We start from the raw sequence: 16,396 nt of genomic DNA, 5'->3' as shown, positions 1-16,396 counted from the left end.
CAAGAAAAGGAATGAGATGTTCTTTCCCCACAAACAACATGATAAAGGGCAAAAAGAATGAAAGCACTGAAGAAAAACATACCTCCATATTTCGTGGAGTCCCTTGGAGTTTTTGTTCCAGCATTGCTAGTTTGCTGTTGATGTGGCCATTTATCTCATTGTGGATGCCTTCAGAAGGCCTCTGAGCACCAAGCTGAAGGTTCTTGGTTCTCAAAAGTTTCTGTAGTAGTTGCTGACCAGTCTCAGATCGAGGACCTTGAGTCCCAGGGTCTCCAGCCATGTTTCCAGTATTGATGAAGCTAGTGTTGTTCCCAGAAGAAATTGCCTCACCCATTGTTTCTCGCTTTATAGCCCCAGGATGAGCCTCTGGTGCACCATCACACTGAACCTCTCTTGGTTCCTGTTTAATGTTCTGTAGAGTTATCTTGCATAGTTCCCCTACTCTAGTGCCATGTTGTGTGTGAGAACCATGGGTCTCTGTGACCTGCTGCGACTGTTGCTGAACATTCATGCCTTTCTGTGGACCATTGGGTATAATAGAGGCTGAATGAGATGTTTCATTGCCTGATGACAGAGCTTCTATTTTCAGTCCTGGACAATCAAGCGGACTTTTGGCTCCAGGTGACCTGAGTGGAGATGCCTTGACATGACTGTACGGACTCCCCCTTCCAGCCCTAATGTCAGTTACAGAAGGTGAAGAGACACTGGATGAATGAGGTGAGGCCGGGTGGGCCGGGCTCATGCCAAAGGGACCCCTTGGAGAATATGCATGAGATGGAGAACCCTGCATGCGGGCTGCCGCAGCTGCCAATAATGCTTGTTGGTTCTGGTTGGGAGTAGGTGGACGCATCCCCATAGCTTGATTAAAAGCGTGCACAGGAGAGTTGGCTATTGGCTGACGTGGCGATGTTGGCCTAACCATACGGCCCTGGTCCATGGGTGCAGGTGGCACTGGTACCTGGCCTCTCATAATATGTTGCTGCATCATCTCTCCTACTTGTGGCTGTTGTTGCCCAGGGACTATCATGCCCTGCTGCATCTGGGGAGCAACACCAGGTTGTTGTTGCAACATGCCCGATTGTTGCGGAGTGCCCACTGCTCCTGGCTTCCCCATGGATCCATATGGCATCTGCTGCACAACCTGTGGCATCGGTCCTGGTGGCATGTGAGGCCTCAACTGACTTTGCTGGCCTTGACCCATTGACATCCGCAGCATCTGTCCCTGTTGGAGCTGCCTCTGGGCAATCATGGCCTGAATGTGCTGTATCTGCTGGTTTGGGGGAAGATTGCGGAGCTGAGGATTCTGAGCAATAATAGCCTGGATGTTGATAGGGGTGCGGATCTGTCCAGGAGGAACCACAGGCCTCTGTGCCATCATCCCTTGCTGCTGGGCTCTCATCATGCCCATCATGGCCTGTTGTTTTTGCTGCTGGGCCATGAGGGCTTGTTGTTGTGGACTATGGCCCATCACAACAGACGGTGGCTGGCCAGGATGGTTCTGGACTATGATCTGCTGCTGGATGTTGGAATCTTGTGACTGCTGCATGGCATTTTGAACTGTTTGCTGTTGTTGTTGCTGCTGAGCTAAGAAATCAATTGGTTTCCCTTCCTCTTTAACAGTCATCAAAATGGGCTTGTCAACACTGAGGGAACCTTGCCTCTGAAGACTAAGTGGAAGTTGTTGCTGAAGCACACCAGTTTGTTGGTTTCCAACCAAACCCATTTGTTGCTCAGGTACAGACTGAGGATTTGATTGTTGCTGCTGGGCCATAAAAATCTGGTTTTGATGCTGCTGCTGTTGTAATTGCTGTCGTCCCAAATCAGTTTGATGATCATTTGCAGAGCCTAGTTGGGACATCTGATTGGGAGTGGAGGGTCCACTCTGTTGAGGTGGCGTTCTTGAATCAGGGCTGAGGATCCCACCCTCTCTAGGGCCTGAGTTTTGGTTGTCTGTAGCTCCCTGTGGCGTGATACTTCCTGCTGAAGGCGAGGAGCCCATCTGTGGGGTAGAGGGTTGGGAGAGCACTCCCTGCTCTTGGCTGTTTTGACTCATCAACTGCGTTTGTTGTCTTTGCTGTACCATCTGCTGCTGCTGAAGGTGGGCCAAATTCTTTGCAACATTTTGCTGCTGCTGCTGCTGCGATGCAAGCATGCGTTGGGCCAGAATGTTCTGTTGTTGTGGAATCAATTGGGAATGGGGGCCCCTGAGGCCTAGATGACCTGGAGAGCCAATCATTCCCTGCTGACCCATCATCAGCTGAGGCCTCTGTTGCTGTGATGATGCAACTGGCGTGTTCCCCATAATCCCTGGTTGAACTGCCATCATGGCTTGAGCATGGTTAATAGGCTGGCCTCCTACAAGGTTCTGTGGCAGTGGAGCCACAGACTGGACTCCAACCATTCCTTGTGGAACCTGCACCATGCTCTGCGGACTGGCCTGGTTGCCTAGCATTCCCTGTTGAGTGTTTGCTTGTTGTTGGACCATCAGTGGGTTTCCCATCATACCCGTCGGTGGCTGAGCAATTAAGCCAGACTGTTTATTTGGGTGTGGCATCGGTTGCTGGCCCATCATCACCTGCTGCTGCTGCTGTTGTTGCTGGAGCTTTGCCATCTGCATCCTATGTTGGAGTTGTCTTTCTTGGAGAAGCCTGGGATCTGCACCTTGCATTGCAGGCCCCTGTGGGAAGAATCCAGTTGGAGCCCCAGGAGGACCTGGGGCCCTGACACCACTGGCACCACTGGCTCCGAGAGCTGGAGGAAGTTGGGGTTGGGCTCCACCAATAAAGGGCTGCCCTTGGGCCATCCTGACAGGCATTCCACCTTGGGGTATCACACCAGGGTGCTGGCCCATTACTGGTGTTCCCTGTTGGCCCATCATCATCTGGCCAGGCATCTTGGAAAACATGTGAGGGGGGGCCCCTTGTGCAGAATGACCTGGGGTAAGAATACCTGAGCTTTGCTGATGTTGCTGCTGCTTGCTTCTGTACTCTGCAATGAGATTGGTGTGCTCCTTCTGCTGCTTGCGTACCTAGAGCAGAAGAATTATGAACAGATATGAATTTGCCATTACTGCTGACACGTTTGTAAACTTCTCATAAAAGGTTTATTCAGTTGTCCCAATACTTTAAAATCTACACACCTGGTCAAGCTGTTTTTGAATTTTGCTCTGTTCTTCTGTAACCAACTTTAGTTTCTCTGCATCTGCCTCAGCAAACTCCCTGCCAGCTTTCTTAGCAGTGCGTTGCTTAGCACACAGTGCCTTGCGTGATTTGCGGTGAACTCCAATTTGTTCCTCCAAAAATTTCAACTGCATTTGGAGTAACTGCTGGGTGTGAAGAAGCCATTCTTCATACTGGTGCTGTTCTGCATCATCTGTAACATAAGATAATTATTTAAGGTAACCATAAGAGTATAGCGACAGCAATATAACATTTCCTAATGACTAAATACATGTTTAACAAATTGATAGGTAGAACATACTGATGATTCCTTGCACAAATTGGGGAGGGTTAGGTCTCGACTGGGTAGGATCACTCGTTTCTCCCTCCTAAACATAAAAAGAATGACATACATAAGACTACATAAGACTTAAAATGAAAGTAAATCAATCACTTCTGACAAGCAAGACATCATACCTTTGGAGGTCCAGATGTAAGTTGAGCTGGATCTGTGCCCGGTGCCGAGGCCAGCCTCTGAGCAAGCAAAGAAACTTGTTGCCTGAAGAGAAAGCAAAACATAAATCCTATTAGTATACCGGCAGCGTACTGAACAATGGTCTGTAAAGGGCATGTCGTTTCCAAATCATTGAGCAAAAAAGTTGCAATTTACCATGATGTTGACACCACCTGATGGGTGTCTTGTGATGATATTAGATAAACATTAGTCCGTTAAACTATGACACTGCTGCATACTAGGTCACTCCCTTTGGAGGAGCAGTGGATAACAGTCCTGAGAAAAAAAAACATGTCTAATATGCACTTTTTTTTAATAATTCTTAACATCTGCCCCAGCAGACAGTTGTGCCAGTAACCCTGCAGATCCTGTAGTAGGTGTTTAGTACAAAGAATCGTCAAAGTGAACTGACCATAATGAATCACCATTGCCACTGATGCAATAGCAGTGGAGCTCCAATTCCTGGTGACTGAGAGCATAGTTGTCAGCCATAATACACAGCATAGTATTTATATTTTTTAAGTATCCCTCATGTTATTATGGTAAAACAGCAGTAGTAAGGTTTCCATCCAAAATATCAAACGAAAATCAGTGTGCGCTTCCATTAGGGCTGCACAATGAGGAAAATATAAATAATAGGAATTTTTTTGACTGACATTGCGATATGATTCACAAAAATTATCATTTTTGTATCATTATTCTTATTTTCATTAAAAAAAAATATTAAATTTAAAATGATTATGATGTGATCTTTGCGAGGATCTGTACCAAAGAAAGACTTTTTCTTTAGTCTGTAGGATACGATTTGTAGGCTGGGACTTCTCTCCAGCACCACAATACTTAATTCAGAATGGTTTGAAACATATATTGTGCCCCCTGCGATTTGGATATTGCACTAGTCTATATTACGATTTCGATAAAAATCGCGATTAATTGTGCAGACCTAGTTTCCATGTGTTAGTTTAATGCTAGTCTTGCATAGCCAGACCTATCTCCACAGCACTGTGTCAGTGCTGGAGAAAGGTCTGGCTGCACCCATCATTCTAGTATTGGCATCTTTAAACCAATCATATGGATGCAGCAACAGAGCTGTTGAAAAATAGTGGAAGGGGAGGAGAATTCCTTCTAAAATAGGCAGCAAATGGCAGGCTTATACCAAGAGTCTACATCTGGTGAGTCAGACTAGTTTTATGCTAATGTTTTGAAGAGGGTGTAATGAGACTAAAAATTTGACTAAAGAACACCAGTACAGGGATTTTCCTGGTTCTAAATTATGGAGAGGTGGTACATCAGCTGTGCCCTACTGAACCTATACAGTATATTTATTTTATGGCTGAAACGATTCCTCGAATAACTCAATTACAAAAAATCCTCGAAGCAAAATTTTTCTTTTCTACAAAAATAGCGAGGGTCTAAGAGAAGAGACAAGTGAGAAAAACGACAAAGTTTGGGATCATTTTAGGCTGAAAACCTGCTGCTACATCATCTCTGTAACAAACATCTAGTGTGCTCATCCATTCCACGGAGCGAACCCAACACAAGGTAATAAACGGCTGCTGCTCTCGTCCACCGCGCTGTTTTACACAACTAGCCTACAGCATGCTACTCTGCTAATAGTGATGTTTTACCAACAAGCTAAAATGAAAGCTGTCGGTTTGTAGTCCGTTTACTAGTTTGTTACTAATCTTTGGAAACTTAGCTGGTGCCCGAGACAAACCGGCTCCTCCCCCAAGTATGGCCACTTAATATGCATGTGAATGACATCATGCCGGTGATGTCTGCATTCTTTATTGTTTCTCCTCAATGTGTATTAGGCTTCTGAAAATGTGTCCCCCAGAACAGTGTAGTTGAATAGCCCTGCTGTAAGCTTTGTACAGTCACATTTACCCTCTGGTCAGTGAACAGCTCTTTTGCATATCCAGTGCAAAGAACCAGAGGCAAGAAGGGGAAGGGGGTGAAAAATATTAACATTTGGGCCACCAAAAATTTACTTTTTCTTAAGGGTCTTGGAATTTGGCAATACATTTTTTTTGCTTTTTCTAAAAAAGGAAACCTGTCTTTTGTATATAAAAAAAAACAGCAATAATAAATATTTACTATTGCTGTTAACTAAGTATTTCTTACTAAGTATTTCTTATTCGATTACTCGATTAATCGATGGAATAATCGGTAGAATACTCGATTACTAAAATAATCGATAGCTGCAGCCCTAATTTATTTATTAATTAAATTATAATTGAAAAAGAATTCAACATGAGCTAGGGCATAAGCAGATGCACAAGGTCCCATTTGCCAACTCTGCCGAGGGGAAACATTACTATAGATAAGGAATCAGATAATCCCTTAACTCTGCAGCTGAAAACATTACAGTGATTTGGAGTCAGAACATGTTGAGGTGTTGATTCAATGGATATTTTGGGGGCTGACGTTTATGGTGGTTTCCTGCATTACACTGAAAGGTGTTATTCTAATAATGTGCCCACCATTGGCAAAATATTGGGGGGATTTTGTTTAAAAGCCCATGATGATGAACTGTTGGAAGTGCATGAATATAATAGTTAGTTTATCTGGCTGTATTTATACAGGAAGAGGTTTGTTAAAGAAGTACATTTTTTAGTGTCTTGTAATCTCATGTGTGATGGGCCAAAATGTTTGACATGACACAGAAATAAAACATAACTAACTAACTAGAAAAGACAGGTGGCTAACAACTTGCCTATGCAGAACCTTAAACTGTGTCCCTGAATGGTCATGTTTTTACCAATTTCAACTGCATATTCCTTTGAGTGTCAAGTCCCACACCAAGACTTGACAGTGTGCCTACTACTTGATGCACATCCCACTAACAAACAATGGCTTAAGTGTGAGAGAAAGAAAATACAATTGTTGAGTAAAGGCCATCGTCACCACAGGTATATAGTTAATATCATTAGTAACACCTGTGCTGAGCTACCTTAAATCTTTTGACAGGTCGTGCAAGGACTCCAACATGGCCTACAGTAAAGATGACTCTGTGATAGGAGTTGTGTGTGTGTGTGTCAGAAGTTGTTGCTATGGTGATTTGCGCAGTAAAAGGAGTAGAGAAACGAGGGGTAGACGGTATCTTAGACAGGTCAAACATGTCCATTTAATAACTATACCTCTCAAGTTACTTCTTTTATTCAAAAAACAGAGTCCAAACGCCAAAGAGCAGGTTACAAAAAGTGAACTGTCTGCCTCCTTCCAGATATTTCTGGTCCTAGTTTCTATTGGGGTCTATTGCACAGAGCCACAAGTTTAAGTCCGGTGGATTCCATAGTTTCATGTCTGCGACTGGCACAAATTTTTCTACATGTTGACCTAAAATGATGCATGAAGAGTGAAAATTGGGGCGAGAGAGCAATTTGTTTAGAAACATTTCAAATGATCTTACAGCACCTAACGGAGGTGTGATGTCCTCCCCGCTAGCAAATCAACAGTCCGTCACATATACATACATTATAAAATCTGAAACTGTCTGAAAATTGGACAATACACAAACTGTGATTTCATAAAAATAGTGCTTGATATCAGAATGCCGATTTAGCCCAATAGAGGGCTTAGTCATTTTTCTACGTAAAAGAATGGAGCATCGGTATGTCCCCAAATAGAGGGGTGGTTTTGCCCTTTGTAGAGTCGATTTCCCATTAAAGTCTATGGGAAATTTAACCGTTTTTTGGGATGATCATGAAAACCGCTAGGCAAATCTCTTAGAAAAGACAGCACAACATTCCTGATCATTCTGCACGTTTTGATGTATTTTTATAATAATTATGACGAATAATAGTCATTGTGCCACACACTGAATTAAGTATGTTGAATGGGTAGGTTTGTCTTTATAAATACAAGACAACAAGAAGACAGCTAAACTTCTTTTTTTTCTCCCAATATTTGCAGCTACAAGCAACCCACATTTGGCAAAAGGTCATCAAGTAACAGGGAAAATTGATTTTTGATCATTCGTGTGAGAAAAAAAAAAAAAAGGCATTTTTCTAACTAATGCATAAAAGTTCTACACAATAAAAAATACCTGTTAATGCCAGAGGGAACAGCCATTGGATCCTGGGCCAACACTCTCTTGATACCCTTAAGTGCCACCATCTTTGCCTTGGCAATGGGATCCAGGATGTCATCAGTAGCAAATTTGTCTAAATCTGCAATACAAGAATACAACAAAGTCTGTTGATGTAGTATGAAACAAATATCATATTATATATAATATCATTATTTAGACTGCTGACCGTGACAAGCCACAGCGCTTACCTTTATCGGGGAAGAAGTTGTTGGCCAGAGGTGGTTTCACCACTGGCTGCGGTGGATGACTGACACCTGTATGGATCCCTGGCTGCCCCATCCTAACCATAGCTTGCTGCTGGGCCATGTTCATGTGAGGTGGAGGTGCCATTCCAGTTCCCATAAGCCTTTGCTGCTGCTGCTGCTGCTGCTGCTGCTGCTGCTGCTGTTGTTGATGTTGCAACATGTGTGGAGCACGGTGTACCAACCCTGGCTGAGCCATCATTCCTTGGGGTGGTGGACGATGGTGGTTTGGCAGCATTATCTGTCCAGGTGCCTGTGGATTCGGCTGTTGACCTGAGAGGCCAGGAAAATTAGGTGTCATGCCTGCCTGGTGGAGGGAACTGAGCTGTTGTTGCTGCTGTTGCTGCTTCTGTAGTTCCTTCTTCTCATGCTCCAGCAGATCCTGTATTAGAAGGGGCAGTTCACCATCTAAAGAGCTCTCTACCTTTGCTAAATCTACAGCAGGGGAGTGTTGTCCCCCTACATCAGGCAGCCCCAGCGGATCCTCACCAATATCTGCATGTGGAGCAGCTGGAGGAAAAGGCAATTCATCAGCTTGACCTGGCAGGGGGTAGGGAAGTCCCCCTAATCGAACAGAACTAAGTGAAGCGGACTGGTTTTCTGGTTGTGCAGGCTTGGCTGATTGTGTGGTCCCACCAAGAAGCATTGACACAGCCTCTCCGATTTCATCTTTCACCACAGTCTGTCCTGGATGCAGCTGAGTCAGACCTCTGTCCTCTACTTTGACCTTGGAGGGATCAACAGTTTGTGCAGAGGGTAGCAGTTGGGTAGCAGACCCCCTTGCACTGGCAGGGGCTGTTGTGAGAGACTTCTGTCCTGGCTCCAGCTTGGCTTTTCCTTCCACTTTAACAATCGCAGATCCAGAGGAAGATGAAGGTGCTTCACTTTCTGCTTCCACCAACCGCAGCTGGTCTGAGAAGACATCTTTAGGGTCTCCTTGGTCCAGTTCAGGGTCGGTGTAAGCCAGCAGGTCAAACTCATCACTGTTGAGCAAGTCGTCTAGATGTGGATCATTGGTTTCAAGGTTGTCCAGGTTGCCCAAGTCATCATCTCCTTTGTCAGGGTCCAAGTCTAAAGCCAAATCGTCCTCATCCTCCACACCTCCATCCCCTGGGGCATCCCCAAGCTCCTCAAGGTCCGGCTCTGGCAGTTCCTCACTATTTTCTGCAGTTGCAGGCTGGGACTGTGAGACTAGGCTTGGTTGTCGAAGCTGATGCTGCTCACTGCTAGGAATGTTTGGAGTGGAAGAAGCTGCCTGGGGCTGCAGATGGGGCTGTTGTCTTACTGGGCCTGTTGACTGCTGAGGCAGTAAAACCGATAGTCCACCCTGCTGTAACCCTAGCTGTGAGTTGCTGCCCCCCTCTGTTTGAATGCCACCAGCTTGAGCTATGGGATGTTGTTGAACATAAGGTGCTGCCATCTCTTGCTGTGGGACAAAGAGACGTTGTCTGGGCTGGGGTCCACGGGGCATAAACTGAGGTCGTAGGGGTAGCCTCTGTGAGTTGTGTCTCAATTCAATGAATTGTGGTGGGGGTCCTTGACCCATTGGCTGCATGGTCTCTCCTCCATTTCCTGGTATCATGGCATGAGGGTTACCCATGCCTTCCATACCCTGGATGTTGACAGCAGGGTTAAGATTGGGCCTTAAGCCCATGGCCTCCATGCCAGGCTGGGGGAACCTCCTTGGACCTGGAGCCTGGCCTTGCCACTGAGGAGGGAAGGGTGGACGGGCAAACATGCCCTGAGGTCTGGTGGGCACTTGTGGCCTGAAGGACAGAAACACACAAAAAGAAAAATGTGTTTTTATTCAGATATGTATACAGCTACAAATATACTATAATTGTAACCGGTCAAATGACCAGATGCTGAAATGTCTTGTGTCTGATTATTCAAACAGTGGGGAAACATTCTCATTGTGTAAGGGGAACCAAGTCTTATTTCATGAAAATTGTGACGTGGTTACCTTAGTGCACTAGGATCCATAATGGCAGGAGTTCCTGCAGGTGGTGGGCGAATGAGCTTGTCCTCCATACCTCCAACAGCCATGGGCATCTTCCCTGCAACAGAAGCCTGGGGTCCAGCAGTAGTTGCAGCAACACGATCCTAAGGAAGTAATAACCACAAAAAGAGGCAAACGTAACATTCCTTTCATTTGTAATAAACTTTTGCATTTATACAGCACTTTTATCCAAAGCTCTTTACAATTTGCTTCTTATTCATCCACACGCCAGTGTTTCCGCTATATACAGTGGCTTGCATAAGTTCACACACGATGTGCTAAAGTTGACTAAAAAGAGAAAAAAAAAAAAAACATCTTTTGGAAATTGATCTTAATGCCTTACTTAAAAAAAATTTCTTTGTGAATGAATAATGTATTGTAAATAAATGTTCTTCCTTAAAATACAGGGAGGCATAAGTATACACACCCCTATGTTAAATTTGGAATTAAAATAGCCCAACATTATTACATACTTGAGATTGGCAGTTTTATTTCAGTTAGTTACCCCATGCCAATCATGAGATATGGCGAAGGGTATGTGATGATGTGGGGTCATTTTAATTCCAAAAGGCCAAAAGGAACTTTATCAGGATGCATAGTATCCTGGATCCATGAACTAACTGGCCTTTAAAAATATGGTGGGGTGGTAGCTCATATCTCTTTACATAAATATTTTTTTCTACTACTATGGGCCAACAGTTAACATAGAAACGATTAGAGACACATTTAAATGCTCTCTGTAAATGGTGCCCTGCTGGTAGGTTTTACAACTTGACCTACTTTCACTCAAGTACAGTGCAGTAAAATCAATCAGATGTCCGTGATCTGCGTAACGACAGCACAGTGGGACGTTTGCCTTCAACAGAGCGACAGTAATAACCTAACATACCATCATTACTGAGTTTAAACTACATTCTCGGTTAGGTTTGCACTGAATAACGCATTCAATAAACAGAAACATAACTCTTGCAGTGCACATGAACAGATGCGCAATATTAGCTCACACATAAAATAGCACTCGTGAATTAGCCTACTGTTGCTAACGTACATTCATAAATCCTGCATAACATCGTCCCGTACCTACAGGACCTTAGACTTACTTATTGATGCACGCACAGAGTAGTATCGACAAACTTAGTCCAATGAGGGTAGAAAGGAAAGTGTGATAGCGTTCCATTAAATGCTTTTTTCTCACTCGAGACCGCTGTGTCTCACGATGGTGGCTCTCCATCGTGATGTCGGCCAGCCACAAGCGACATTATTGTACATCTTTTGGCACAATGTTGATGACAGTAGTAGTGGTCATAGTCAGTGAAAATGTGATCAGAGATGCACATTGCAAAAGTTTCTTTTCAGGAACTTTCCAACAGACCGGGTATTTTCTGGGATTGTAGAGACTAGTGCAGTGCCCGTTGAAAATGTGCCTGTTTGGAACGGACCAATTGCTTGGCCTGTGGTATTGCTGCTTATAGAATTCATCAAAACCAAATTTTACCACAAAATTACTTACAGAAGGACCCCAAATCACTTAATATGCAACTCCCCTGTATACCCTACTACTGATTTATTGATTTACCTGACCGAGAACACTGCAGATTCAGAACGTAATCACAAAATATCACAATGACAATGTGGAGCAATCAGACATTAGCCTCATGGCAGTGTGCTACCCACCTGGCCCGTTATGTGAGCTAATCAGCACATATCTGCGTTCATTAACCACCTGAACCAGACTCTGTGTGTGTGTGTGTGTGTGTGTGTGTGTGTGTGTGTGTGTGTGTGTGTGTGTGTGTGTGTGTGTGTGTGCGCGCGCAGAGAGAGAGAGAGAGAGAGAGAGAAAGAGTGAGTGAGGTCTCGTGTCGTACAATCGTTAACGAATTTAACATTTCAGCAGAGGTGTTCATTTCCATACAGGTTTAGTGGCTTGACAGTTAACGGTGAAGTAGGGGATTTGAGTCGCGTGAGTATTTTGGTGACGGTAATGTTATTAGTTAGCAGTATACTAAATTAACCCGGGGTAAGTCTTGCGAAAAGTGGTGTGTCTGCCCAGTTCAGCTCTGAGATTTTCTCGCATTGCACACCGCTGTAAAGGAATAATCTCTTAAGATTACGTTATGTTCTGTCTCGGTTTAGAAGTGGTGAATGTAGGCTACAGCTCACAGCAACTTAATACTATATAGTGACTGGCTTTTGTTTGATATTTAGTGTTGGCAAATGGCTTTTTGTTGAGTTTCCTCTTAGCGAAACACTGAAAACCATAGGGCATTTTTATCACCAACCTTATTCCACAACAGACAGTTCCTTTCAGCTATCCGCTCATGCTCCAGGAAAGTCAAGAAAAGTTAGTCTGGTATATCCAGCAATCATGTAGCTAGTAACACAGAGACATGCGCATAACACCCTGACAGACAAACGTTCCTGCAATTTATAGATAGATGCCATACAAAGACATCTTCCTAATTGCTACATCACACTGTTGTAAAGACGTTACATTTGTAAGGTCTATGGCCTGTACCTGTGGATAAGGTGGTGGTGCTCTGTGGGCCTTGTCTTGTTGAAAGGCTCCCATCTCTCCTCCAGACCAGCCAGGGGATGCACTGCCAGCAGCAGCAGCAGCCTCCTTCTCTTGTCTAATGGAATTTCTCTGCATTTGTTGTCTGATTAAGAATTCCCTCAGTCTCAGTCGCTAAAAAAAAAAAAAAAAAAAAAATAAGAAGCACGGTTAGCAAAATGCCTAGGAGGCGCATAGCATTACTTCCATGTTTACTGGCTAATAAGTTGATACCTGTCGGTGCTTCTCTAGCTCAGAGGGGCTAAGGCCTACTAATGCAGGGTCCTGCACTGCTGAAATATCAGGCATTTCTTGAGTGCCTGGCAAAGCTGGCTGAAGAGGTGTGTCTGGTGGGCGGACAGCTGGTAGTTCTTGAGATCCAGAAAGAGCTGGCACCCTGGAGCTGAAGCTGTCTGCCCCGATAGTCTGCTGAGTTTGTGGCGGTTGTTGCTGAAGATGACCCTGTAACATCTGATTTTGCTGTTGGGTTATTTGGAAGCCTCCCGTGCTAGGACTGCAGCTGAAGGTAGGAGGTGCTGACGGTTTACCAGAGAGAGGATCCCCTATGGAACTGTTGGGGGGATGGGATGGAGGTGGCTGATTAGGATGAGGTGAGCTTTTGTAACTTGCAGTTCCCTCTGGGGCAACCGAAGGGGGGCGAGGGGGTTTGTGGATAGTAGCAAAAGGGTCTCTAGATTGTGGCCTTGAAGGTGGCTGAGAACAAGGGTCTGGGGATTGGAAACGAGGCGTAGCAGGAGAATGGACAGAGTAAGCATCATTGGAGAGGCAACCAGGAGTGTGGGGAGACTGAGAGCTGCCCTGGGACTGTGGGCTGGAGGGCACTCTAGGGCATAGTTCCTGTTGAGCTACAGGGTGTCTCTGGGGTCCAAGAGAACAATTGTCACCTGACTGCGGCCTGGGAGTCAGTGGTGGCTGACCGTGGGGGTCAGAGAAAGGGTGGGAGGGAGACTGCCTGTAGCCTTCAGAGTGGTGGCTAGGGGAAGCTCCAGGATGAAGTGCCCCACCATCCCCTTGGTGCATTCGTGGGGTCATAGGTGCCTTGAATAATCCATCTCCAGACTCCAGCATCCCAGCAGGAGAGCCCGTGGATAAATCAGGTCTTCCAACTGCAGAGGAGCGTGGAGAAGGTGCACTCATTTCAGCCCTGTACTGCCCTGTGCTTGCAGGGGAGGAAGCTACTGCAGAGGGTGATGGGGATGAACCATACTCTGGCCGTCCCATCCCTTGCTGGGTTCTGTAAGGGTCTCCATAGTGGGTATTGTGGGGTGGCGAGAAGATTGGCGACTCCCCAAGCCCTGCGCCTCTTAAATGAGGACTTTCTGGAGGACCTAGGGACTCCTGAGAGCCTTGCTGTGATTGATGACCCTGTTGCTGCTGCAGCTGTGATCTGAAGTAGGGGTCAACCTGCTGAGCCCGTCTGGGGGTTCCAGGAGTTCCTGGTTGCATGTCAAAGGGGCCAAGACTGGCTGGCCGTCCCTGAGGAGGACCCTGTGGGCCGGAAGCGGAATAACCTGAGGAAGAGGCCTGTAAGGGGCTGGCCCCAGCATGGGAGAAGGGTGTGTTTGGGTGAGAGTGAGAATGGGGAGATTGAGGAGGAAGCATGGCCAAGGGATCTGTCCGGATTTCAGCTGATCCCGGTGTCTTAACAGGTCCATCTGAGAAAAAGACAGAGGATGATCCTGAATCTGGAGGGAAGGGAAATGGGCTTTCTGCAGAGCTGGGCTGGGAAGAGATTGACGTAGAGCCTGAAGGTGGAGGGATCTGGAGGTGTAAACTGGGCCGTTCTGTCTTCACGCGCACTCCCTCTGTCTTGACTGGCCTGCACACCTGACTTTCTGCCTGCTGTGGGAAGAAAAGAGAAGAGTACAGCGGAAGCATGAACAATCACATACCACAACTCTTATGAAAGGTACCAAACCTTTCATACACCTTGACTTTACAAAAAGGATGCTGCTGCTTTAATCACCTTCTGCGCCTTGTTGATCCGCTGAGCTGCTCGGTTATCTTTGGCCTTTTGCTGCAGAAAAGAATTAAGATAAGAAAAAGAATATTAAGAAGAATTTAAAATGTAATTTTATGTCTGAATAAACAATTTGTTTTGTTTAATTGCAGAAACATCATACATGCATGTAGGAATCCCAATTCTCTGTCTTACCCCTTCCCCTTAGTTTTGCACGGTCACGTGAGAGTAAGGGCTATCCCAATTCTCGTTTTGATTGAGGGGTAGGGCTAAGGGGAAGGGGTAGATATTCCTTAAAACCCAAGCATTTTCACTAGCTTACTTGAAACCAAGGGGTGCTCTACACAGTCCTGTACATATATATTTGCAACCATGTTCTTAGTTGAAACATTGTTAAAAATCGCTAGTTTGCTACACTAACGTTACATTGCTGATTTGCACAACAGTCCCGCACTTCTTGGACTAGCCTTGAATGGACTCCATGGCAGCCAGCTAGCGACAATGTACGATGACGTAACCAAGTGGTGTCCCATTTCATAGGGGTAGGTTTTCACTGTACCTACTAGACATTTCAAATTTAAGTAACAGTTTCCTATATTTCTGTGTTTACTCATTTTTCACTTGTGGTTTTCTGCATAGAAATGAGGGAACCGTACACCACTAGGGACAATTCTAACACAGAAAAGCAGGAACCTGGTGTCATTGATTACATTTTAGAAATATGTGTTACAAAAGAACTGCAGGAAACAATTGTTGAGTTAATATAAATTAATCCTTTAGAAAAAAAACAAACAATAATAAAAAAAAGAGAGAGAGAACCTACCAGGTATGGAACCTTATCAGCAGCGGACACCTTCCTCCAGACCTTCATGATTTGCTTACAGCGACTAGCCCAGTCTGTGACAGGAGAAACATTTAACAGCTGCTCAATATCATAATATAAGAGATATACTTTTAAAAAGATTTAAGTCTGTTTGGTCTAATAATAGTTTGTACATATTAGTATGGCATTTCTCCCACACTTACCTGGGTAGTCCTGTTTGAGAGTTGGAAAATTGGTATTGGCATAAAGCACAGGGGAAATGGTTGATAGTTCTCCCAGCTCCTCATCTTTCTCCCAGCGCTGGAGACTGCGCTGGTTGTAAGACAGCCCATCTCCTTCTGCCTCAGTGGGGGTCGGTGGGGAGGAGGGGGTTGCTGGGGTGGAGGGAGTTGCCCAGGGGCTTTCCTCACCCCCTTCTGGACTGAACAGTCCTCCTCGGTCCCTGTACACCATATGAGAAGTTATTGTCTTATATTAAACAAAAGGGCTTACATGGGTCAACAACATTGGAAAAATTTTTTATTATGTATGCTTTTACACTAAGATCTACATTATGAGTTGTTGCAGAGCTACATACTACAGATTGTTGTAAAATAAAATTGCACTAGGCAATTCAGTATTGGTCCTACCGCATATCAAAGAACGGTGACTGGGAGAGGCCAGGAAAGGCATCCATCATTCCAGCTGAGGGCAGGGACCCTGGAAGAGATTTGCCATGTTAGAATGCCAAGCCAAACTTTACTTTAACTTACTCGCATACTTAGTACTTGCAAAGCCCTCAATTATACAAGAAATATGGTTTTGAAATCCAAAAAGGTTTTAATGATGTGATCTTCTGCAGACATGCCCATGTACACACCTGAGAGGAGAGCTCTCTGCGGCAGAGCGCTACGATTGAGTTCTCCCTTACTGCCCTCCAAGATGGGCTTCATGCCCCCCAAAGAGGAGCCGTCTGACACTCCCAGAACCTTTCTGAAGAACTGCTCAGAGTCTTGACTCTCCACCCCTTGCGGAAGACCTGTGACGCAAGGACAA

At 45.2% G+C, this 16,396-nt stretch overlaps 1 protein-coding gene across 5 annotated transcripts in view; it reads right to left on the bottom strand.

Annotated features, from left to right (window-relative positions):
* kmt2d (lysine (K)-specific methyltransferase 2D) overlaps nt 1-16,396 on the bottom strand; it is a 36,933-nt gene that overhangs the window by 9,074 nt on the left and 11,463 nt on the right. For all 5 annotated transcript variants that reach the window (XM_028583711.1, XM_028583716.1, XM_028583715.1 and 2 more), the window contains exons 27-40: nt 16,221-16,379; nt 15,991-16,060; nt 15,565-15,803; nt 15,362-15,435; nt 14,545-14,595; nt 12,792-14,420; nt 12,522-12,692; nt 9,971-10,110; nt 7,954-9,773; nt 7,721-7,844; nt 3,636-3,717; nt 3,481-3,547; nt 3,140-3,372; nt 83-3,028 (exon numbers count right to left, since the gene is read on the bottom strand). In XM_028583711.1, coding sequence (XP_028439512.1) covers nt 83-3,028; nt 3,140-3,372; nt 3,481-3,547; nt 3,636-3,717; nt 7,721-7,844; nt 7,954-9,773; nt 9,971-10,110; nt 12,522-12,692; nt 12,792-14,420; nt 14,545-14,595; nt 15,362-15,435; nt 15,565-15,803; nt 15,991-16,060; nt 16,221-16,379 — 7,805 coding nt within the window. The remainder of the gene's footprint in view (nt 1-82; nt 3,029-3,139; nt 3,373-3,480; nt 3,548-3,635; nt 3,718-7,720; nt 7,845-7,953; nt 9,774-9,970; nt 10,111-12,521; nt 12,693-12,791; nt 14,421-14,544; nt 14,596-15,361; nt 15,436-15,564; nt 15,804-15,990; nt 16,061-16,220; nt 16,380-16,396) is intronic.

This window comes from Perca flavescens, chromosome 7 (assembly GCF_004354835.1).
Source record: "Perca flavescens isolate YP-PL-M2 chromosome 7, PFLA_1.0, whole genome shotgun sequence".
Taxonomy (NCBI): Eukaryota; Metazoa; Chordata; class Actinopteri; order Perciformes; family Percidae; genus Perca; species Perca flavescens.
This window is presented reverse-complemented; position numbering and strand designations above follow the sequence as displayed.